General features: G+C 29.4%; 10 protein-coding genes, 1 non-coding gene and 3 pseudogenes across 14 annotated transcripts, besides 3 other annotated features; 8 read left to right on the top strand and 6 right to left on the bottom strand.

Moving 5' to 3' along the window:
* Positions 1-588: 588 nt before the first annotated feature.
* TVAGG3_1014800 (Ankyrin repeat family) lies at positions 589-840 on the top strand (the record flags this gene model as incomplete). Its single annotated transcript, XM_001308971.1, has 1 exon — positions 589-840. One exon carries the CDS (start codon positions 589-591, stop codon positions 838-840), a length of 252 nt encoding a protein of 83 aa, XP_001308972.1.
* Positions 841-1,216: 376 nt separating this feature from the next.
* TVAGG3_1014790 lies at positions 1,217-1,288 on the top strand. Its single transcript has one exon. It is a non-coding gene; the product is annotated as a tRNA-Gln (tRNA).
* Positions 1,289-2,236: 948 nt separating this feature from the next.
* On the top strand, positions 2,237-3,240 carry TVAGG3_1014780 (transcription-initiator DNA-binding domain ibd family; the record flags this gene model as incomplete). The annotated part of the gene is made up of 1 exon (XM_001308972.1): positions 2,254-2,913. The coding sequence occupies one exon, from the start codon at positions 2,254-2,256 to the stop codon at positions 2,911-2,913; it is 660 nt and encodes a 219-aa protein (XP_001308973.1).
* Positions 3,241-3,574: 334 nt separating this feature from the next.
* Positions 3,575-4,042: a mobile genetic element.
* Positions 3,661-18,165: a mobile genetic element.
* Positions 4,772-6,065, top strand: TVAGG3_1014760 (DNA/RNA polymerase superfamily; the record flags this gene model as incomplete). The annotated part of the gene is made up of 1 exon (XM_051254641.1): positions 4,772-6,065. A coding segment is annotated over one exon (1,294 nt), but the record flags the coding sequence as incomplete, so codon positions are not given.
* TVAGG3_1014750 (DNA/RNA polymerase superfamily) lies at positions 6,176-7,042 on the top strand (the record flags this gene model as incomplete). The annotated part of the gene is made up of 1 exon (XM_051254640.1): positions 6,176-7,042. A coding segment is annotated over one exon (867 nt), but the record flags the coding sequence as incomplete, so codon positions are not given.
* Positions 7,899-8,239, top strand: TVAGG3_1014740 (annotated as a pseudogene). The gene has a single exon. A coding segment is annotated over exon 1 (341 nt).
* TVAGG3_1014730 (uncharacterized protein) lies at positions 9,456-9,887 on the top strand (the record flags this gene model as incomplete). Its single annotated transcript, XM_051254639.1, has 1 exon — positions 9,456-9,887. One exon carries the CDS (start codon positions 9,456-9,458, stop codon positions 9,885-9,887), a length of 432 nt encoding a protein of 143 aa, XP_051080213.1.
* Positions 9,908-10,180, top strand: TVAGG3_1014720 (uncharacterized protein; the record flags this gene model as incomplete). Its single annotated transcript, XM_051254638.1, has 1 exon — positions 9,908-10,180. The coding sequence occupies one exon, from the start codon at positions 9,908-9,910 to the stop codon at positions 10,178-10,180; it is 273 nt and encodes a 90-aa protein (XP_051080212.1).
* Positions 10,738-13,052, bottom strand: TVAGG3_1014710 (annotated as a pseudogene). Its single transcript has one exon. A coding segment is annotated over exon 1 (2,315 nt).
* Positions 13,540-14,595, bottom strand: TVAGG3_1014700 (keratin-associated protein family; the record flags this gene model as incomplete). The annotated part of the gene is made up of 1 exon (XM_051254637.1): positions 13,540-14,595. The coding sequence occupies one exon, from the start codon at positions 14,593-14,595 to the stop codon at positions 13,540-13,542; it is 1,056 nt and encodes a 351-aa protein (XP_051080211.1).
* Positions 15,826-16,494, bottom strand: TVAGG3_1014690 (uncharacterized protein; the record flags this gene model as incomplete). Its single annotated transcript, XM_051254636.1, has 1 exon — positions 15,826-16,494. One exon carries the CDS (start codon positions 16,492-16,494, stop codon positions 15,826-15,828), a length of 669 nt encoding a protein of 222 aa, XP_051080210.1.
* On the bottom strand, positions 16,527-17,060 carry TVAGG3_1014680 (uncharacterized protein; the record flags this gene model as incomplete). Its single annotated transcript, XM_051254635.1, has 1 exon — positions 16,527-17,060. The coding sequence occupies one exon, from the start codon at positions 17,058-17,060 to the stop codon at positions 16,527-16,529; it is 534 nt and encodes a 177-aa protein (XP_051080209.1).
* Positions 18,166-18,759: 594 nt separating the features above from the next.
* On the bottom strand, positions 18,760-19,954 carry TVAGG3_1014660 (annotated as a pseudogene). The gene has a single exon. A coding segment is annotated over exon 1 (1,195 nt).
* A 3,421-nt stretch (positions 19,955-23,375) lies between these two features.
* TVAGG3_1014650 (uncharacterized protein) lies at positions 23,376-23,591 on the bottom strand (the record flags this gene model as incomplete). The annotated part of the gene is made up of 1 exon (XM_051254634.1): positions 23,376-23,591. The coding sequence occupies one exon, from the start codon at positions 23,589-23,591 to the stop codon at positions 23,376-23,378; it is 216 nt and encodes a 71-aa protein (XP_051080208.1).
* Positions 23,592-24,724: 1,133 nt separating this feature from the next.
* Positions 24,725-24,978: part of a mobile genetic element that runs on past the window's edge.

Below are 24,978 nucleotides of genomic sequence, written 5' to 3'. Positions count from 1 at the left end.
AAAAAAGAAGATATTTTAATAAGCTTTGCAGCTTCAATTTTAAGTAATACTCATCTAGCTGTCTTCACTGAAGATGATGTTTGTGAATTTGTAATTTCCATGTGTAAATCTTTATCTGAAGTGAACAAACTTGTATCATATATTATGTTTGAATTTTGCACAAAAAAAGCAGTAATCAATTATATAAATTATTATATGGGATTATTAAATCAAAATTGGAATGAATCAAATTCATCGAATAAAATTAATGATGAAACTCTAATATTTTGTCAACTTTTTGAGGATCTTTTGACAAAAGAATTTGAGTATGTTAGTTCTACAAGGGAAAATACTTTAGAATTTGATTCAACAACAATTGCTTCATTTAATTCTAAATCAATTTATTTGCTATTTGTTAAATGTAGTAATGAGAGGGATCTAAAATCAATAAAATATGCAGTGGATAAATGATATCATTTATGTACAAATCATTATGGTCTTACGATTTTAGATTTTGCAGTATCAAAGAATTATTATTTACTTGTTAAAGATCTGGTTACATGTGGAGCTGATCCAAACTATGTCAATAACAATCAAAATACAGCCCTAATGCGAGCATGTAAATATAATAATATCAAGATAGTAGAATATCTCTTGACATTGAAAGGAATTGATGTTAATGCAAAGAGTCGAAAAGGAAATACTGCTCTTCATTATGCATGCATTAATGAATCAATTGGAATAATTCTACTGCTTTTAAGTTACAAAGGAATAGATAAGAATGCTAAAAATTCAAAAGGATTAACACCATTTCAAATGACTCGAAATCCTGAAATTCAAATAATGCTTAACTCCCATTAATTATTGACAAATAATATGTTTTCGAATTTAAGAATAAAAGTTACTTTATATACATGTAAAAAATTGTGTCAAGGTGAATTGTTAATGAAAACCATGTATTTTGATGTCATTGTTGATATCAAAAGTTATTGAAACACTACTACCTTAGGAATAGTTTTTAGATGTCATGAATTGGGTTAAAACAATGATTTTTAAGGGCATGCATAAGTGCGCATTAAACAACTTTCAATAATGTTGTTTAAGGATAATTTCCAATGATGCTTCGCAAAGTTTGTCAGAAATTTGAACTAAAGTCAGATGCCCTCTAAAAAATCAGGAATTATGAAAAAGTACTGAACTATTATGAAAAATATCATTAAAATAAAGGGAATGTTAAGGTCCCGTAGTGTAGCGGTTATCACTTGGGACTTTGAATCCCGAAATCCAGGTTCGACTCCTGGCGGGACCATCATTTTTTTTTCCTTTTTTTTAAAGTGAAGTTCACTTTTTCATTTTTATACAAAATATGAACCAAATCAATACATTTTCTATAATTCATGATGATGAGTTCGTACCACTTAACACAGAAGTCATGGATAACGTTGTTATTATTGAAAATGATGAAGTTGACTGGCAAGATGATTTTAATTTGCCTCCACACCCCGAAATGCAACATCAATATAGAAGATATGTATCACAAAATGAGCAAGAGGAATCAAATCAAAACATGTAGTTTAAACAAACATAAAAAAAACTTTATTTCTTACAATTAGTTCATTTCAGCACTCGTTTTTGTTTCCCATGTACAAGCGTTACTATTTCAATAGATATACTTTCATTTCAGTATATTTAGCCAATCTACATATTTCGAGCTTAATTTAACCCGCATTGCTTGTTTGAGCGCATACCAGTTTGATCTTCTCCTGATTATTTCATTTTAGATATTACGTGCAGTTATCAAAAAACAAAATTTCAAAATTGGATAGACGAAATTCAATAAGCTTTGACTATTAAATAGAATATCTATGAAGTGATGGTAATTGCGTTGATATGATTAAAGAATTTGTTAATAATTTTTTCAATACAATTTTTTTGGGAAAATGTATGTAGAGCCACTACACCTTTGATATTAGGTGAGTGCGCCTTGCAAATGGATATTATATTTCTCGTTATCATTGCAAATGATATTTTGGTAAAAGGTAGTCCAACAAAAAGAAGGGAACTTCGTCGACAACAAAGATATCGACCAAAATTATTCCCATTATGCTTTGACATATGAAGCATAGTAATAATGTGTTATGGACTCATAGAATGAAGTCTCCCTTTCATCTAGCATGCGATAAATCATACCAAAATAATATCTGGAGGCATATATATTGGTACAATAAAAAATCCAATTTTTTTTATAAACTGAGAACATTTGACAAAATCAAAATGATTGGCAATCAGTATCATTCTGTCACTCAGCCTGATCGACCCAATCATTGGGAATTGTTAAATGAAGCAGATAAGCAAACTTATGACAGAATTTGTGCAGCTCTGACAGCTCCATCGAATAAAAACAAAAAGAATAAAAGAGCTGACGAATTCAGAGAAATATTGGAAGCTATTACACTTTTCGAAAATCATGATGAAGTTGATAAATGGAAACGCTGCTTAGTTTGCGGAGTTTATCAATTTGAAGATGGAATTGCCGTTAATATTTCAGCTCTTAAGCGATTAATATTTAAATGCAAGTCATCAATAAATGGCTCTTTGAAGGCAATTGGATATCCAAATGTTACATATAAATGCTCTTCATGTGAGGAACTTCTAAAAGGCATTCCATTTTTAAGAGGAAATACAGTAGAACTCCGCCAATGGACTGTACGATATAGAGCTCCAAAAGAAGAAGCACAAAACGAAAATACGGAATACATTACTCCACCAACTGCAATTTCTAATTTCGACAATGTAGATGTATCTATTTCAAATAAGGAGGAGAAAACTACTAATGAATTCCAAATATCAGATATCTTTTCTAATACTTCTAGCTTTAATTGGTTCTCTAACCAAAATTCAGAAGACAACGATACATATTTTGAACTATTTTAATTTAATTTTGTTTTAATTGTTATTTTTCTTGTAAATATTATTTTTTTATTGAAGCATTTTTCTTACAATCACGTGTCATCATTTAATGGATTACTCATCTCGCTTGATTTCAAAAAAGGAGCCTCAACCTTCGATTTTTTAATTTACAAAATTGCAAAATTTACGTCTAAATAAGATTCAAAAATGAATTTTGTATCATTCGATAGTTCATTTGAAGTGTATTTTAATACATCAATAAAATCGATAACAAATGCATGGCAATGATAGTAGTAGGATATGACGGGTTTTGTGACTTTTTTTGTAAACGTAAGAATTCATACAATATCGAGCGATTTTGTATCATTTTTTTTAACATATGAAGTAAAAAATGTATGATTCTTACGGTTTTTATTCTTACGTTTTTGAATAAATCAAGATTTAAAAAATTTTCAAAATTGTAAGACATTTACACTCAGCCCAAACATAATGAAATAAAAAATAATTTTTTAAAAAAATAAATCATTAAAAAATTAACATTAATTTTAAAATAAATTCTTTTATAAAAGAAGCTATATATAGATGATGTCAGATATTCCGCGATTAATTAAACATTGTTTAAATCCTGAATGGAATCAATGGAGTCATAATCAAAGACCTCATAAACGGGTAAAAATTCATGTCTTACATTTTTTGAATAATTTATTTTTTGTTTTGTATGAAATGAGCGTCAAAACTAACGACGTGAAAAATTTAGGATTCACAAACGAGGAAATAAAGGATATATTAGAGGAGGCGGGTTATGAAGTTGATAAATATTATTTAAGAAATTGTAAAAAATTTGCCGAGTTTTTAAATGATTTTGATTATGATGGAAAAATGAATAAAGATGATGTTATAAATTTCTTATATCCCACATCTGAAGAAAAAGAAAAACCTAAAGAACCTGATGTTTTCCCTGAATATTATGAAGAACGAATTAAAGATGATGAATATGATGAAATTGAAAGACTGGAAAAAATAAGAGATGAAATAGATGAAAAAATTAAGGAATTAAGAGAAGTTGAAAAATATAATGAAAATGAAGTAGAGGGTTTAATGAATATCCCAGCTTCAGAATCAGAAGTCCAGAAATCTCATGAAGAAAGATATAAAAATTATGTCTCAGAATCAACACAAAATTTATTAGATGGTGAAATAGACGAAACACTTTCGGAAGAAGGTATTAAATTTATTCGTAAACATAAGTTACAATTTATTGATAAAGAAAAATACCCCTGTATCCTACTTTCACCACCTTTAGATTCTGAGAAATTCAAAAAAGCTCTTAAAAACGTGACGTATGCAACTAATACGATTAAGAAAGAAGATCATGATATTTACACAAATTATTATTTAAATAAATGCACAGGTGTTGATAAAGTTTTTGATTTATTAGATAAAATATCAAAAGAAACCATTGGAACATATAAAATTTTATGTGATTGTGGTTTCATTGTTGAAGATACTAGTAATGTTTCATATGAAAGAACAGCACCGAAGGAAGATGAAGTGGAAAGGTCTATACCATTCGTTATTAAGAACATAAAAGATATGAAAACTTATAAACATTATATTTATTCATTTATTTCAGAAAAAATGGAAGCAACCCATAAAACATCATCTCATCATTTTATAGCTATTCATACATTCCTTTTCAAAGTTGTGAAATTAAATAAGACAGGAATTAGATTTAATGTATCAGGGTACGCATTCTTGAGTAAATTAAAATGTATTCGTCACGTCGCGGATGATAAAAATTTATGTGTTCTTAATTCATTTTATGGGCTTTAAAAAATAAAGTTTATTTTTATTTATTTTTTAATTTTTTATTCTTACATAAATGAACAAAAACGGAACAGCTAAAATGAATGATAATCAAATTAGAGCAGAAGGTAGAAGGTTATTTAAACGCTTCTATAACATTCCTGATGGTGTTAATCCTAAAACTCGTAGAAGCTATTTAAATGAAGCAATAGATGCATATGAAGGGTTTGACATTTCATCAGAAAGTGAGAGATTAGCGAGAATGTTAAATGTTAATATTGATTTCTATTATTGTGATCCTCAACCAGAAGACGTGGACATAAATAAGGTAGACTTTCCATTAGTGGAATCAATAATGATAGATCCAGAATTTGAAACAGTAAATATTTTATTAACACAGAGTCCATGTGGAAAACTTCACGCTGACAGAATAACAGACGGTGAAGCACTCACCGGCTATAAAGTTTGTCCATATTGTAAAGAAGAAGTTTATTCTATCCGTGATGATCCAGAAAGGAAAAACCAAAGAAGATTTTTAAAGCATTGTGAGAAATGTAAAGAAAATAATGGAAGATTAATTCAAGACGTTCAGTTGCAAAAGACACAGCAACCATATGCACCACATATTACGAAACAGAAGATATATCAGTGGTTATTAGCTCACAATTTGCAGAAATATTATAAACCGACAAGATATTATATTACTTTTGACTTCGAAACATTAGAGACTAAAGAAGAATTACAACTTTCTGAGTGTGCAACTTTGAACGCTTACTTAAAACCATTCATGGTATCATCAACGGTTAAATTAAACGATAAAACATATACGAGGAATTTTTGCTTAACTTCGAGTGATTCTTTTATTTCTGATTGGATTGAGTTTTTATTTTCAACCTGTTCATTAGTTGCTAAATCGAATATGAGTCAATACGATGAATTATTGAAGTCGCAAACGGCGGGGACTTTGTCTCATACATTAAATGAAAAACAGAAGGAAGCATTTAAAGAACTTCTAGATGAGGAATTCAATAAAGTGAATATCATAGGTTTTAATTCGGGAAAGTTTGATTTAAATTTAATTCTTCGTGATTTAAACACTGCAAAATGGAAAATAAAATCAATGCTGGGTTCATCTTCACAATTTAAGCAAATCATTGTAAAGAAAGTAAACTGTCCATATGAATTAAGATTTATTGACATCAGAAATTATATAGCGGGTGGGACATTAGACCAATTCACTCAAGATTTCGGAAACAATAAATCACGTGTTAAATCCTTTTTCCCTTATCAATTCATCACGTGGGAAAATTACGAAGAAGAATTATATAAAGTGGAACCATTCACGAAAGATTCATTTTATTCAGCATTAACTCAAGAAACTATATCAGATAGTGATTATCAAATATATCTCAATGATGCTAAAAACTTTAAGAATAGATTAGAATATTTTATTCATTATTGCAATAAAGATGTTGAAATTATGATTGACCCAATTGATAAAATTATTGAAGAAACATTTGTTTATAAAATTGACACGCTTCATAACCTTTCTTTATCATCGAATGCTTCAATGATTCGTTACGCTTTAGCATATAAAGACTTTAATCCTAATGAAAAATATCCTGAGGAAGAGATAGAATCAAGTTTTGAATTAACGAAAAAGTATTGGAAATATAAAATTGAATCATATAAGAAACAAGATGAAAAAGCAGAAAGAGATACTAAAAATAATGTTTCAATGGATGATTTTCAATACTATCACGATTTAATCCTTTCATCTAAATGCAAAATGTGTGGTAAAGCGTTTACATATGCAAATAAACCAACATTGGATAGAATAGATAATGAAAAACCACATACTAAAGAAAATTGTCAGTTAATGTGTTGTTATTGCAATGTCGTGAAATCAAATAAAGATGAAGATGTTCAACGTTTAAGAATCAATTTAAGAAATTATGCATTAAAAAATAATTTACCAATGACTTTAGATTCAGTTGAAGCTTATCACATTCTCCGTAATGGAATTACTGGTGGTTTATCAAATGTTCAACATCGTGTTAATCTTAAAGGAATCACGCACATTAATAAACTTTCATATAATCCAGAAACTAAAACTGTATCAAATGAGGACACCACCAACATTATGACTCATTTCGTTGGTGTTGACTTTAATTCATTATATCCTTCATCATTTTCATCTAATCCTCATGATTTCATTCAATATACTGACCATAAAATGTATATGCCGGGAAGATTGAATGGTGTTATCATTTGTGATACAGCAACAAAGAAAGCAAAAGCACTGGGAATAATTAAGAAGAAAAATACTTTATTCGTGGCTGAAGTAAAGGGTCACATTGATGAAAAATACATTAATGATTACATAAACTTTTTACCGATAATAAGAAACTTAGATATTATCACAGATGAAAAAACAATTGGTAGTTTTATGTATAATTACATGAAATCAAACAATCTACCAGTTGACCAGAAACAGAGGAAATTAACTCAGTTAGCATCAACACACAACCAATATCAACCATTTTCTTCTTATTATCTTTGGTATCTAATAGACAGATTTCATTTTATCATCGATGATATTCAATCAATTTTAACATTTACGAAAAACACATGTTTTAATGAATTTGCGAACGAATTTATGAACGAAAGACAAAAGGCTGAATTAGAAGGAAATAAAGGAAAAAGTTTATTTTGCAAGATTTCACTTAATGGATCATATGGTTACGATGCAATGAATACACAAAATTACACAAAGACTAAAATAATGAATGCACAGAAGGCACGCGTTGCATGTATGTCAAATAAGTTTAAAAACATAAGAGAAATAGGTGAGGATACATATCAAGTGATGCTCAAAGATAGATTTTATAGATGTGAAACATGTTTACAAGAGGCATTCTTCACTTTAGATAATGCTAAATACTGGTATTTAGTTTTCATTTATGATTTTATGTATAAATGCATGGATGTTAATCGTTTTCATTTCATTGAAGGTGATACTGATTCATCTTATTGGGCAATCGCTGGCGACCCAAGTCTTCCTAACACTCAAGCATTTCAAGCAATTGTTACCGATAAACAATTTTATGATAAAAACATTTTCAAATTCGCACCATTTGATTTCTTCAGTTTTGATGAGAAATTTAAACCTAAATTAAAGAATAAAGCTGAAGAAAAAGCACATGAGAAGAAGTTATTGGGTTTAGCAATTGAGAAACAAGGCGATAACATGGTTGCTTTATGCCCTAAGTGTTATACATCATTCAACGGTTCAATTGATGGACGTGATTTTAAAAAGATTGCACAAAAAATGAAAGGTGTTAGTTTACGACAAAATAAACAATTAACACCTAAAAATTATTTGGATATAATAAATGATAAAGTGATATTTGATGGTCAGAATATTAATTTACAACTTAAAAACGGGTCAATGACTCGCTTAACAATCGGTAAGACTGCATTAACAGGAGCACACACCAAGGCTGTATGTTGTGAAAATGGATGTTGTATGCCATTTATTTAATACAATTTAAAATTTTATTTTTAATAAAATGCCACAGAAGAGACAAAAGGAACTGTTGAATGATGTGATTCAATATGTAAATAATGGTTTTGATACTATGCACCCTTAAAACACTTATTTTATTTTTATATAAATGAATACCATAGAGTTAAAAAAATTAATTGATGATTTAGTATTTAATCAAAATTTTCTTACTTATTATGATTTAAAAGCATATCTTCAAAAATATGATAACTATATAACGGGAGATGATATGGATTATTATTATCCGTATTATGAAAATGAATTTTTGAAATATCATGATAAAATAATTTCTAAAATTAAAGACAAAATTAAAAATAATGAATATGTAAAGGGAAAAACTAAATCACAACTTAAACAATTGAAAGATTTCAAAAATAAAGTATTAACAGAAGAAGATATTGATGAATTATATAAATTATATAATCCTGAGCCGCAAAAATCAAGGGAACAAAAACAAAAGGCGCAAAACACCCAGGTCCTTCAGATCATAAATGAAGCACAAGCTTTAATTTATGATTCATTAGTTAAACCATGTTCAACCCAAGTTTTAAATGAAGATCAACTTTTGGAATTCATCCTTCAACATAAACTCGAAGCGGGAAAGTATATCAAACCTTTATATACAGTATATTTAAAACAAATGAACAGAATACATCCGGAATTAATGAAGGGAGGAATGAAATCCAAAACTTCATCATCCAAAATCAAAGCAGATAAAATTAAATCACTTACAATACCAAAACCTCCTTCAGTTAATCCTTCATCATTCACTTTATTATATCCATTTCAAACATTAAAGAAGCAAAAAGATTTTAAAAAGGATTTCAAGATATTAAATAAACCAATTGACCCGAAAATTCAACCGTTAAAGGAAAAATTTAGTCGCCCCTCATTTGTTCCATATCCATATTCATACGAAATCGATCATCTGGAATATTCAAAAGGAAAAGTTACTTATTTATTTGCCATTAACATTAACACTAGATATTTATATTGCATTCCAGTGAAAGGGAAAACAGAACAGGAAACAAGAAGAGCTATTCAATACTTACTAGATCATGAAAGAGTAGATAATATCAGGGGTGATGGTGATAAAGGATTTCAGGCAGCTATGGCTCATTATTTCCCACAAATTAATTTTTTCTTTTCATCCTCTCCATATACGTTTCATAATAAAATAGTTGATGCGGTAATGAGAACTCTTAGAGATGCGTTAGGGGTTAACGGACAGATATACTGGGATGGAAATCATGACTCCATCATACAACAGTTAGTATATTATTACAATAATACATGGCATAGAACTATAAACATGAAACCAGTGGAAATGAAAAATGATATTTCAAAAGAATGGGAATATATTAGAAAACAAATGGAAAGGTTGAATGATGTTAAACGTGAACAAATTAATTCGGGGCTCATGAATTTTAAACAAGGGGATAAAGTTTTGATTCATCTCGATTATGGAAAAACTAATAAATCAATGACAAAAAGAAGACGAAGATTTGATACAATAGCTGAATTTGTTAGATATATTAACGGCAATGCATTAGTTGCAGTTGACAATAAACTAATAGAAATTCCGATTTATTTTATTACTCCATTATATTTAAATAATATTTAATTTTTTTTATTTCGTAAGAAATGAGTGACAACAAAGCATCCAAGAGTCCTGACGATGAATATAAAAAGAAACTAAACAAAATTAAATCAAAAATATGCTATTACAAAAAGAAGCCGCAATGCGGTGGGGCTGAAAACGATAAAGAGAAGAAAGAAATAATCGAAAAATTAGAAACTTACCGTTCAATCCTTAAACTGAGTGAAGCAAAAATAAAAGAATTTAATAGAATAAATAAATTGATTGGAAGAGATGAATTTAATAAAGATGAATTTTTAAACTCAATCCAAATTTAATTTTTATTCCTCATCTTCTCGGTTTTCGTGGTTTGTTGTTTTTTAATTTGTTCTTGCATCATTTTTATCATTTCCTCCCTTGTTATGATTCGTGGTAAATTTTGAGCTTGTGGGGTATCCATTTATATAAAACTAAAATTTTGTTATCAGTTATTTTATCGTTAATGGTTTCAGGTTATTCAATAATTAATTATTTTTGAAGAACTGAAGGTGTCACCAGGTCACCAGGTTACATTAACTTTTCTGAAAAAATGAGACAACATGACATTTTGACAACATGGGGGATTCATGAGGAAGGCATTTATGAAGCTTTTTTGAAGAACTGAAGGTGTCACCAGGTCACCAGGTTACATTAACTTTTCTGAAAAAATGAGACAACATGACATTTTGACAACATGGGGGATTCATGAGGAAGGCATTTATGAAGCTTTTTTGAAGAACTGAAGGTGTCACCAGGTCACCAGGTTACATTAACTTTTCTGAAAAAATGAGACAACATGACATTTTGACAACATGGGGGATTCATGAGGAAGGCAAAAATAAATTCCAATCATACTTTATAAAGCTTCATTTACAGGTATTTCATCATCATCAGTAAATGAATCCTCATTATCGTTTGGTTCAACCTGTTTATATAATCCTTTCATTTCTTCTTTCAAAACATAATACCACGTCTGTTTACCATCTATTTTTCTTTGTTTCCTATCACATTTATCTTTAATGCTCATTTGGAAATTCTTGTCTTTCATGTCTGATGGTTTGCAGAATAGAGCATTTTTACACATCATACCTGCACACAATTCATCATAATGTGTATTTATCCATACATCTAAAGGATTTGTTGATAATTCTATTAAATCTTGTTTGGCTTCAGTCATCGGAATGATTCGTACATTAAATGATGAAAGGTCGTAATTGATAAAATACGTCAGTAAATTATCATAAAATTCCTTTGTGCATGAATTCATCAAATTCTTGAAGTAATCAAATTGACCCTTGAATTTACCATTAACTCTTAAAACTACATATCTTCTATCTCCAACTTCAATTTTGACAGGGTAAACGTTATTTGTTACGAAAATGAAGTTTGCAACGTTCTGTGCTGTTCTTCTGGGTTGATTCTTTTCATTAATTCTAATCTCATTATCCGTAATAATTGATTTCAAAGCGTTGAAGTTTGCAAGTCTGTCTTCACCAACATTCTTGAGTTCATTAAGTACAAGAAACATTTTATTTTCAACAACTGAGTTGAAATTACCCGTTAGCTCACTTATTTCGGTAATGTTTTTACATGAATAACCGGCGAGAAGTTCAGAAATAATGTCTGTGAATCTGTTTTTACCTGTTCCCTGAAGTCCTTTCAAAATAATTGCTGTTTCATTCTTGATTCCAGGATGTTGAATCATTGATGCAATCCAGCCGAGTAGGTATTTATACACTTCATCGTTATTATCACAAATGGCTTCTTTAATGAAATTCATAAACATCTCAATTTTTGAGTAATCAGGCTTTTCGAGAATGTTGTATTTATAACCTTGAAACGTTGAGAAAACATCAGGGGAATCAGATTTAAAGCAAACACCCTTAACGGTTAATGAGGATAATTGATTTAGTAGTACATCCCATGCTGTTATTGTTTTTACCTTCTTCTTTAAATAATTTAATCATTTTGAGTGACTCTTTCATGTTTGATTGAAGAACGAATGATATTTGATTCATTTTGTCGTGGATATTATAGTCCTTTTGAATGAATATTTGTTTCCACAATCTACAAACGGATTACACGTGATAAATCCTCAATTACTTCAGAACTGTTTTTATACTGATGATTTTCAGCCTTGCGTCTAATATCTGTTATCAAAAACGAGTCATCAAGTTTTATATCAAATGTTATTTTTGGCTTACGTAATAAAGGTAAAACGTATTCATCATAATATTCCTTTTGATATAGTTTTAGAATCTTCACTAAAACAAATGGAGAAGTCATTAAATGTGCATATCTACTACGTGCTTTTTCAAAATTACTTTTTGCATTTTCTGTTAAACTGCAGAAGTTATAAACGTTATCGTATGCTTCATTAATTAAATGATTAGGTAACGAATTAATAGCTTGAAACAGTGTGAATAATGTAACTTCTTTTTCTAAATTCATGTTTCCACCGTCATTATGTACTTCAAAATCACAGATACCATCAACTATGCTCTGGGCAAGTTTATCGTCAATGTTTACATCTTTGTTTTCATTCATTATACTCTTTATTTCTTCATTCTTCTGTTCAACTCTTACCTTAATATTCAAATCATTTAATATATCATTCACTGTTCTAGTTAATGTTGAATCATAACTTCCACGAATGAATGAGTATGTATTGATTGGTTCTGTTGCATTCTTGCGAACTCTTGAATCAGCCATAACTACTAAAGAACGCTTTGATTCATCAATAGAAGTCATGATATCAATATCGTAATCATTGCAGGAATAACATTTAATCATTCTGTTCGAAACTGCATAGAAGAAATTAGTGTTACAATAAATGTGAAGACCTCCTGAAGCGGTTTTAACAATAACATCTTTATCCGAAAGTTTTGATAAAATGTCTTTTCTAACTGTTTCTTTAAGTTCATCATTGTAAGATTTATTGATATCAACATCTATAATCGTTAACTTTGATATTTTATTTACTAATAAAGCCGTACCAGTTTTCCTTCCTCTTCCTCCATCATGTTTGAGGTAGTTATGTAAATCAATCTTGTTTTCACCAATTCTTTCGTTGAGGGTTTTAGTTTCTGCCACAACTAATTCCTCAACTAATGAATCAATAACTTTTTCATCAGAAACGATAAAGTTGCTGCTGTCGTTTGTTGCTGTCATTTATATAAGAATAAAAAAATAAAAATAATTTTAAAACTAACTTTATTTTTTGACTGCATCATATTTTTGTTGTTGTTGTCAAAATGTCATGTTGTCTCATTTTTTCAGAAAAGTTAATGTAACCTGGTGACCTGGTGACCTGGTGACCCCTTCAGTTCTTCAAAAATAATTAATTATTGAATAACCTGAAAACATTAACGATTTAATATATTTTTGTTGTAAATTTTATTAAGTTCATCTTTAGTTAATAATTCGAATGGATTCACTAATGTTCCACCTTGAGTCACAACACTTGCCCCGGCTAATTGTGAAGAACCTGGGATAAGTACTCCATGAAATGATTTCATTGGTATCATTAATTTAGAAATAGTTGGCTTAATTAATTTTGTCATTTATGATAAAATAAAAATTTAAATTATGCCGTTCACTCTTTTGGAGCTCAGGACTTTCAGTCCGTTCTAAAGTTTGTTTCACAAACATTGAGCGTTCATTGAACTCTATACCATGCGAACATAGTCATAAATGGTGGCATATAATCTTTACCCAAGCCTGTTGGATTTGTTGTGAAAGTGTGTGAATGATTTCCTCCTGGTTTAGTTTTTCGAAAAACCTTTTTTGCTGAATTGTTATAAGCTGGAGATAAAACATCATAACCAACTTCATAGTCTGAGTTGTATAATGGGTGGTCTCTTAATGAGTGGCTATGGTCGCCAGAAAAGTTTGTAGTTCCTGTATGAGTGTGCGGTGGAAGGTTTGCTTCTTTAATTTTCTTCGAACCTCCTGCCGTCTTTGAATATCTAGCACAGTATAAGAATTTATTTACAATCTGCTTCCACGTACCAAAACCTAAAACTGTTTCTGGATTTGTTGAGTTCATTGACGTATAAATAGAACCAACAGGATATAATGTTTGAAGTATTTCATTTTTCATGCTTGTAATCACATCATTTACTTCCGTCTTCTTTGCATAATTTTCATTAACATAAGTTTTATCTGCTTTAAGGTCTAAACGTCCTGAAACCCATCCTGTATCAGCTTTAGTTTTAAAAATCTTCGATGTCCATTCATGATACCATTCAACCCTTTCTTTAATTTCATTATCTTTTTCATCAACATAAACCAAATTTGCCTTTTTCATTAATTCACTAACCACTTGTTCCTTATCCACTTTCTTCATTATGTCATTTAGGAAACCTTCTATGAATTCCTCATTTAAATTAAATCTTCCAATCTTCAAAACTTTAGGAAATGCATTTAATGCGTAATATCTCTGTTCTTCTGGTGGAATTGATGTTATATCATCCGTTATTCCTTTAATTTTTGAATTCATAAATAAAATTTCTTTTATATTTGATATCACTGCACCACCCTTGCAAACGAATTCGAAACGGTCATTTTTCAATACTATCTCCAAATCTCCATATTTCAACCTTTGCGTTTGTTCTGCCGTCTTTGAATTATATGCATATATGGCGTATGTAATGGTCTGAAGGACCTGGGTGCTTTGCGCCTTAAGTTGCTGTGGTTGCTGTTGTTTAATCATTTATTATGATTTAAAAATAAATATTTAATCCGTTATCTCATCAGCTATTTTTCTATTTGAAATTGCCATAATATTTCATTCATAAATTCTAAATCATAATCAAATAGGTCAGTTATTCTAAATTTAATATTTGATAAATCTTTTGAATGAAGAATAAATGAATTCCCGGATAATTGAAACGGATATGATAAAGAAAATGTGTTTAAGTTGATGGATAAAATGTTTTGTATTGATGGGTAAGAGTTAGGGTCTAATGTTTGATGTGAAAATCTCATTGGGGTATTAACTTTATCACATTTGATTAAAATGAAATTGGAACCAGTGTCAGAATACAAAACATCCCCAACATCTTTTTCAAAATTTAATATCCCCAACAATGAACGAAGATGAGGAGTACAAAATTTAATTTTCAGCGGAAATTTAATAAGGTTATTTATTTCATCAAGTTCAAAAAGTTTATCAGGTTTTGATTTAAAATTTTCTTCATACCATACGATAAATGATTCATTTAAATAACTTAAAATCATGTTAATATCCCATTTCGCTATCACATTATTTATATACATATCATACGTTTTTTCAAGGTCATCTTTAATAAATGATATATAATCTGAAGGGTCTAAAAGAATGGGATTAAATTTACCACTCACAGAAACGAGAGTAACATTATAAATTCCGCTAACTGTTAAATTTAATTCACAGTTATTATTCGAAATAATATTGATAATTGACATTTTTTATTACGATTAAAAATATGGTAAAGCGTTATTTTCCAGTGATAAATAAAACTAGAATAAGATTACCTCAAGAATTCATAAATTCAACGAATAAGAAATTCATTCATGTTATAAATTTTAGTGTTTTCAGAAAATATGAGTCAGTGTCATATTCATCAACAGGTTATATTTCACTTCATTCAAATTTAGTTCAATCAAACCCATATAATGACCATTTCATAAGATTTTCAGATGGTATTAAAAATGTAATTGATAGATTAAAATATGAACAGATTGACAATATCGAATTTTTGGAATTTTGGTTTAAATATCCCGATGGAAAAAAGATTGAAGTTAAAGATAAAGCTGATACTATAACAAAAACAATTACAATGACCGATCCGGATAGTGGGGAACAAAAAGAAATAAAACAAACGATAGAAACTGGTGAAAGGTCAATTATTATTGATTATGATTCAAAGGATTATTATTCGATAATGTTAATGCTTGAATATTAAATAGCCTTAACAAAGAATTTTTCAAGTGATATTTTATATTCATCAACTATTTTATTATAAATATCATTATATGTTAAATGAAGTTCAGTTGTTGTTCCGTTCTTTGATATCTTAATTGTGCTAATATCCTTTATAGGATTTATTTTTGCAACTGTTCCGCAGCATGAAACCTCATCATCTATGAAAAATTGAATCTTAACGTCTGAATCTTGAACATCACAAAGAATGGCGATAATGTGAATTAATGATTCATAAGGTAAAATAATTAAACCGGATTGATCAATTAAATTTATTATTGAATCATAATTATTAATTATTATATCACGGTAAATTTTCATTAATTCAGAATTAATGTCTATTTTATATGGGTTCTCGATGTTTGATGAAAGAGGCGGGGGGTATGTTGGATAAGTGGGAATTTCAACAGGTTCTTTACCGGGTTCAGATAAAATGATTGGGTCTCCATCTTCTTTATTTTGCTCCTCCTCCTTTTTCGGTAAGTCACGAGTTAATAAATTTGGTTGAGTTGCTGACCTTGTTAATTCAGGGCTAACATTAACTTTAACATTTTGAATAATTCGTGATTTATCATCATTTACGTTATAACCAACCGTAATCTCTGCTTTTGCGTTAGTGTTCTTTTGACTAGTGAAACGTCTTCTCATTTATATTCGAATAAAAAAATATATTTAAACTTTTATTTTGCTGGAACTTTTGAATCTATTATTCCCTGTATTTGTTCATGAAGTTGATTTTTAGCTGTTTCATCGTAATTAATAGACCGAATATATTCATTAATTGCATTCTTATAATCATCTGATTTCTCAAATTTTCTTTTATCTGATTCCTTAACTAAATCATAAGTTAAACCTCGTTGCTGATATAATGGTTTCTTAATTAAATCTTTGAATGCTTGAGATAAAGCACCTGATGCAATTCTTGCTACTATAATTGGTTGGAATTGCTGTTTAAGTTCATCTTTAACATTTGCGAAAACTGGATCGAATAAAGCAACTTTAAAGAATTTCTTAGCTGAAATTTCAGGTCTAATATTTGCATATTGACCATCAAACTGGTTAGAATATCGTGGTAATCCATCCGGTCCCTCTTCAATAGCATTTAATTCTTCATTGAAATAAGAATATGGATTATGACGGTATGAATTAATTGGACCATTTTCACCTTCTCCAATGTATTGTTTAACAGCTTTTCCATTTTCATCAAATTGCATAGGATAACGTTCATTATATGCTTTACGTTTAGGATAATCAGTATAGTTAATTTATAACCATTTATGACTTTAATATTACCTTGACCATCAGTAACGAAAACTTCATTTATACCATCAGGTTTTCCATTTGGACCCGTAATGTCTGCTTCGTGTGCTTCCCAATTTGGACCTTGACGTTTGGCATATGCTTGAGCTTCTGGTAATGTTAAAACGTTTCTCATTTGTTTAACATCTTTTTGAAGACCAGCAACAATATGAACTAATTCTTTCATTCCATCAGGAACTTTCATAGTTCTATTATATGCACCCTTTTTGTTTGTCCTTGTTTTAATGGAACCTGTAGAAGATTTGCTATTTCTGTCATGTTTAATTATAAATAAAAAATAAAAATTAATTATAAAAAGTTAATCAAATTTAACACTTCCTTTATTTAAATCAACTATTATTTTTCCATGTTCACCTAATTGCTGATATTGTGTGTAAAGTTCATTAATGCTCATTGGTAAATTCACTTGATAAAGCATAACGTTCAACTGTTGACGACTAAACCCACTGAAAATGAAAAGGGTTGATAGATTTGATTTAATGTTTGTGCTTAATGCTTTGAAGTATTGAACAGCCATGAAGAATGAACACTGAATGTGTCGACATTGAGTTAATAACTGATTAAAATATGATTTCTCATTTGTTATTAGTTTTGATTTCACTGCATCATCTAGAAAAATGAGTGAATGCAAAAATTCTCTATCAAAATTTGAAATAGAAAGTGTTTCAAATAATTCATCCCGTTGTTTATCAATAATTTTATCCTCTAATCCTTGCTTCTTGATTGTATTATATAATTCTTTATACATTAAAAAGTTTTTTAAATAATCTTCTGCTTCTTCTTGTGATAAATAAATAATTGGAATTTTGATTAAATGCTTTAAAGATTCAAATGTATCATCTGAAGGTGAACCTGAACGGTTGATATAAATTAACACATGTGAATAGGGGGAAGTGTTAGCAATAATGATAATTTGTTTTAATATCGTTAATGTTTTACCTTTATTTGTTTACCAATTGCTGCAGTGATTGAATTTAAGTAACATTCAGAATATGGAATTTTCATTAATTTTTCCTTAGATAGAGCATTTCTATTATCACTCAATGCTTCATTAATCATATCATCTACGTATGTATTATATACTCCTGCTAATTCTTCATAAGGGGTGGATGAATTTAAATCCATTTAATCAAAAATAAATTTATAATTTTAAACATTTCTATTCATCAATATTTCATCATATGAACTTCTATACTGTGGTGGTGTACCTGTTGGATGATATTTCAAACCTTCGTCCGGTGTCCATGTCCAATATGTAGTCCTAGTAAACCAAACCTGAGGAGGATTTGTCACCTTTGAACAGTAAGTGTCATTTTCACCCTGAATGATTGGATAAGCTTTCACTTGTACTGTAACTTGTGAGTTGAAAGTTTCTAATCCATCAAAGAATATACCCGCTCCATCACGTTGAACTGGAATAGTGCATAAGAATGAAGTTTGGTCTTTCCATGTTCTAGCTAATGGCGTGCCATCATCTGCATTCAGTGGTCTAGTTAATGAGTCCTCGTATTCTTCTGTGCATTCATTCACTCCATCTAAATCAGAAGCTTGAAGCATACGTGTAAAGAATATGTCACCACTGTGGTCATCGCTTGATCGGGGAAGTTTCTGGAATCTATAGTGACCTGAAGACCTCGAAGCATTGGATTTTCTAAAACTGTTCTTTGCATTGCATTCTTCGGAAATGCTAACACAACATCTGTAACATTATGAAGAGCGTATGAGAAATCTGAGCTAATACCTTCAGGAGTGATGCAACCTCCATTTAGTGAACGAACGTCAATATGTTGAGCTGGAATCATGAATGGATCTTCCTTACTGAATAAACGTGGTATTGCTTTAACTGATTCTTCAATTAAACCGTATCCTGGTGTAATGCATTTATCCTCTAAAACTTCCATCTTTGTGCATGAAATAATAACGTCATCAACTGTTGCGTCAGCAGATGTAGCGGCTAAGCTTGTAATTAATTTGGCAGGAAGTCCGATTTGTTGGAATTTGCGATCATATTTATAAACATGATTCATAATCTTTCATAATTTTCATCAGTTATCTTTTCATAAACGTAATTTTGTAAATCAGCAACTCTTAACGGGTCAACCTGACAAAATACTAAAGTATCCCTGAAAACATAATATTTAAGAATGATATCACCAAATGATTTAGGATAATCATCGAACGCCTGAAATGCTAACAAATCATTTACCGGAATAATCATATCAAAAGTGACATCAACTTCTTCATTTGCTTTCTTGAAAACTTCTGAAGGGTCAATATATTTACCACATACTGAGTTATCATATTTTTGAACATTATTATATAACGAATGAACAAACTTTTTAACTTTCCTTTCTGATTTTGGTTTATATGTTGCAAATGCGAAAGATTCACGGGCGCAATCCATCTGAAGATAACCGGCATCACCTCTTTCGGTTTCTACTTCTAATTGTTTAAAGCTTTGATTTGATGATTTGTAACCAACGAATAAACGCATGCATTTAAAAGCGGCATCACATGTGAAAGCTTTATTTGAAACTAGAGTTGCTTTAACTTTGCGTTTAATATATGTGTCACCTAATTGGTTCACATCATGAGCTGGATTTGTAATTCTTAAATGAGTTTGTTTATCATCAAAATATGGAGCATCAGAGTCATAGCATGAACTTTCAAGTTCTCTATAATATCTTCTACCGTCATTCTTTGCGAATATTTCATTTATCTTTTCGAATGAATGAAATACATTTCCATTAATCGGTTTAGTGTTTGGCACCAAATAGTTAGTCGTCATTTATTAATAAATAAAAAATCAAAATTAAAAGATGAAAATGAATTTTTAATTTTAATGAAATAATCAACTATGGCTGCAGGTATATTTAAGAAACTGTGGGATAGAGTAAAAAGAGGAGCGAGTAAAGTTTGGGAAACATTGAAGAAGGGGCAAATTGGATATTTAAGAATAAAGAAGCAATTAGTGACGTTGCTGAATCAATAACACCAAAAGCTGCCCCAATAAGAGAAATTTTAAATAAAGGAGAAAAAGTTTATCAAAGACTTCAACCGATACTAAGATAAAAATAATATTTATTTTTCCACTATCTACCCCCTATTTTATTAAGTATTCCTTCAGCAATTCCACCAATTGCGTTACCTGCTTGTGCTCCCATCGCCGGATTACCTGCTTTAGTACCTAATACTCCACCTATGATAGTTCCTGCCGTTTTCGCTACTGGTGCCAAAAAGTTTGCAACGGGTTTAATAATCTTTTTATGAACCCAACCCGCAGCTTTCTTAATTCCATCCCATAATTTTTTAAAGAATCCTGCCGCCATTTCTGATTTAATATTAATTAAAAAATATATTTCATCACTTATATTCTAATTTTTATTTAATGATAAATGAAACCGATTTTAAAAATAAATGAAACAGAGGAGGAAGAAATAAATGAAAGTGAAAATGTTCAACAAAAAATAAACGTTGTTAAACCAATTACTGAAATAAAAATTTTTTCATCTGTTGAAGAATTTAATGACTATTATGCTAATAATAAAAAATTATTTGAAGAATTGACAACGTGTAAATTGAATAAAATGTTTAAAGTTGATGGATTCAAAATTTCAAAAATAAAAGGAGTGGTTAGTTTGAAATCTATTCCTCAATCAAGAATCACCTCATTAATGAAAATAGATGATTTAACAAAAAGAATAGAAGAGATTGAAGAAAGAATGAATCAAATAATTGATTTCATAAATTCAAATAATCATTAGTTTCTTAAAGTTCAATGTTGAACTCATCAAATTCATCTTCATCATTACCATTACCATTACCTTTAGCGAGTTTATTTACTCTTTCAACTTTATCTTTTGATAGTCTATCGTTTAATTTTTTCTGAAGTTTTTCGTTACCAAGTTCTAAAATTTTACATGGATGATATTTAAACCCGTTAAATTCTTTTTCCTCAGTTTTAATCATTAATCTACAAAGAACTTTAGTGAGGTGGTTTTGTTGTTTAAACCATTTATCCTTAATATTTGTTATAAATTCAATATCCGGAATTAATTCCCAAATTTTTGAATTTTCGATTAATTTACCATCAAATGCAAAAGCAATAGGTTTAATATTAAACTTACCTTTATAAAATAAACTTTGTATGCAATCATCAAAATAAACGTCTACTTGTTTAACCTGGGTGAGAATTGGTGAAAGTTTATCCATTAATTGATTCACAGTCACGAATTTTGATTCACTCATTTCTTACGAATTAAAAAAATAAATTATTCAAAAATGTAAGACATGAATTTTTAAAGTTGATTTTTTAAAAATTTTTTTATTTCATTATGGTAGTGAATCTTTTATTCATGAAAATAATTATATCTGATTTATTTTATTCTCTCGTACATACTAGATTTAAAGAATTCAGAACATTTCCCATAATCTCCTAAATGTTTTCTTATCCCCAACGTGTGCCAGTTATTATATGAAACTGAATAAACTTTATCTTTGTCTTTACACCTTTCATCACTTCCAATATATTTATATCTCAGTTTTGATTTAGCATTTTCATATTCATTAGCGTTTAATAATTCACAGTCTTCCTTTTTAAATTGATGTTTAAGATATTCAGGATTTAATACTCTACGTTTATATGCTCCTAACTTAGTTCTAAAGGTTTTTCTACAAAATTTAGGAATTCCATCCTCTTTAATGTCATCAATGATTTCCATTTCATTATTTTCAATTTCTTCTTCTCGTTTATGAGGTCTTTGATTATGACTCCATTGATTCCATGAAATTAAATATTCTTTATCATTATATTTATACCTCATTAGCTTATTTTGGCTTTCATATTCATTTAATAATTCACAATCTTCATTTTTAAATTGAAGTTTAACCCATTCAGGATTTAAACAATGTTTAATTAATCGTGGAATATCTGACATCATCTATATATAGCTTCTTTTATAAAAGATAAAAAAATAAATTATTTTAAAATTAATGTTAATTTTTTTAATGATTTATAAATAAATATATTTTAATGCATCGTCTATATATAGATGTAACAAAAAAGTCACTAAACCCATCATATCCTACTACTATCATTAGTAGTAGGATATGACGGGTTTTGTGACTTTTTTTGTAAACGTAAGAATTCATACAATATCGAGCGATTTTGTATCATTTTTTTAACATATGAAGTAAAAAATGTATGATTCTTACGGTTTTTATTCTTACGTTTTTGAATAAATCAAGATTTAAAAAATTTTCAAAATTGTAAGACATTTACACTCAGCCCAAACATAATGAAATAAAAAATAATTTTTTAAAAAAATAAATCATTAAAAAATTAACATTAATTTTAAAATAAATTCTTTTATAAAAGAAGCTATATATAGATGATGTCAGATATTCCGCGATTAATTAAACATTGTTTAAATCCTGAATGGAATCAATGGAGTCATAATCAAAGACCTCATAAACGGGTAAAAGATTTTGATGAGTTCAACATTGAACTTTAAGAAACTAATGATTATTTGAATTTATGAAATCAATTATTTGATTCATTCTTTCTTCAATCTCTTCTATTCTTTTTGTTAAATCATCTATTTTCATTAATGAGGTGATTCTTGATTGAGGAATAGATTTCAAACTAACCACTCCTTTTATTTTTGAAATTTTGAATCCATCAACTTTAAACATTTTATTCAATTTACACGTTGTCAATTCTTCAAATAATTTTTTATTATTAGCATAATAGTCATTAAATTCTTCAACAGATGAAAAAATTTTTATTTCAGTAATTGGTTTAACAACGTTTATTTTTTGTTGAACATTTTCACTTTCATTTATTTCTTCCTCCTCTGTTTCATTTATTTTTAAAATCGGTTTCATTTATCATTAAATAAAAATTAGAATATAAGTGATGAAATATATTTTTTAATTAATATTAAATCAGAAATGGCGGCAGGATTCTTTAAAAAATTATGGGATGGAATTAAGAAAGCTGCGGGTTGGGTTCATAAAAAGATTATTAAACCCGTTGCAAACTTTTTGGCACCAGTAGCGAAAACGGCAGGAACTATCATAGGTGGAGTATTAGGTACTAAAGCAGGTAATCCGGCGATGGGAGCACAAGCAGGTAACGCAATTGGTGGAATTGCTGAAGGAATACTTAATAAAATAGGGGGTAGATAGTGGAAAAATAAATATTATTTTTATCTTAGTATCGGTTGAAGTCTTTGATAAACTTTTTCTCCTTTATTTAAAATTTCTCTTATTGGGGCAGCTTTTGGTGTTATTGATTCAGCAACGTCACTAATTGCTTCTTTATTCTTAAATATCCAATTTGCCCCCTTCTTCAATGTTTCCCAAACTTTACTCGCTCCTCTTTTTACTCTATCCCACAGTTTCTTAAATATACCTGCAGCCATAGTTGATTATTTCATTAAAATTAAAAATTCATTTTCATCTTTTAATTTTGATTTTTTATTTATTAATAAATGACGACTAACTATTTGGTGCCAAACACTAAACCGATTAATGGAAATGTATTTCATTCATTCGAAAAGATAAATGAAATATTCGCAAAGAATGACGGTAGAAGATATTATAGAGAACTTGAAAGTTCATGCTATGACTCTGATGCTCCATATTTTGATGATAAACAAACTCATTTAAGAATTACAAATCCAGCTCATGATGTGAACCAATTAGGTGACACATATATTAAACGCAAAGTTAAGCAACTCTAGTTTCAAATAAAGCTTTCACATGTGATGCCGCTTTTAAATGCATGCGTTTATTCGTTGGTTACAAATCATCAAATCAAAGCTTTAAACAATTAGAAGTAGAAACCGAAAGAGGTGATGCCGGTTATCTTCAGATGGATTGCGCCCGTGAATCTTTCGCATTTGCAACATATAAACCAAAATCAGAAAGGAAAGTTAAAAAGTTTGTTCATTCGTTATATAATAATGTTCAAAAATATGATAACTCAGTATGTGGTAAATATATTGACCCTTCAGAAGTTTTCAAGAAAGCAAATGAAGAAGTTGATGTCACTTTTGATATGATTATTCCGGTAAATGATTTGTTAGCATTTCAGGCGTTCGATGATTATCCTAAATCATTTGGTGATATCATTCTTAAATATTATGTTTTCAGGGATACTTTAGTATTTTGTCAGGTTGACCCGTTAAGAGTTGCTGATTTACAAAATTACGTTTATGAAAAGATAACTGATGAAAATTATGAAAAGATTATGAATCATGTTTATAAATATGATCGCAAATTCCAACAAATCGGACTTCCTGCCAAATTAATTACAAGCTTAGCCGCTACATCTGCTGACGCAACAGTTGATGACGTTATTATTTCATGCACAAAGATGGAAGTTTTAGAGGATAAATGCATTACACCAGGATACGGTTTAATTGAAGAATCAGTTAAAGCAATACCACGTTTATTCAGTAAGGAAGATCCATTCATGATTCCAGCTCAACATATTGACGTTCGTTCACTAAATGGAGGTTGCATCACTCCTGAAGGTATCAGCTCAGATTTCTCATACGCTCTTCATAATGTTACAGATGTTGTGTTAGCATTTCCGAAGAATGCAATGCAAAGAACAGTTTTAGAAAATCCAATGCTTCGAGGTCTTCAGGTCACTATAGATTCCAGAAACTTCCCCGATCAAGCGATGACCACAGTGGGTGACATATTCTTTACACGTATGCTTCAAGCTTCTGATTTAGATGGAGTGAATGAATGCACAGAAGAATACGAGGACTCATTAACTAGACCACTGAATGCAGATGA

This window comes from Trichomonas vaginalis, chromosome I (assembly GCF_026262505.1).
Source record: "Trichomonas vaginalis G3 chromosome I, whole genome shotgun sequence".
In the NCBI taxonomy this organism is placed as follows: Eukaryota; Parabasalia; order Trichomonadida; family Trichomonadidae; genus Trichomonas; species Trichomonas vaginalis.
This window is presented reverse-complemented; position numbering and strand designations above follow the sequence as displayed.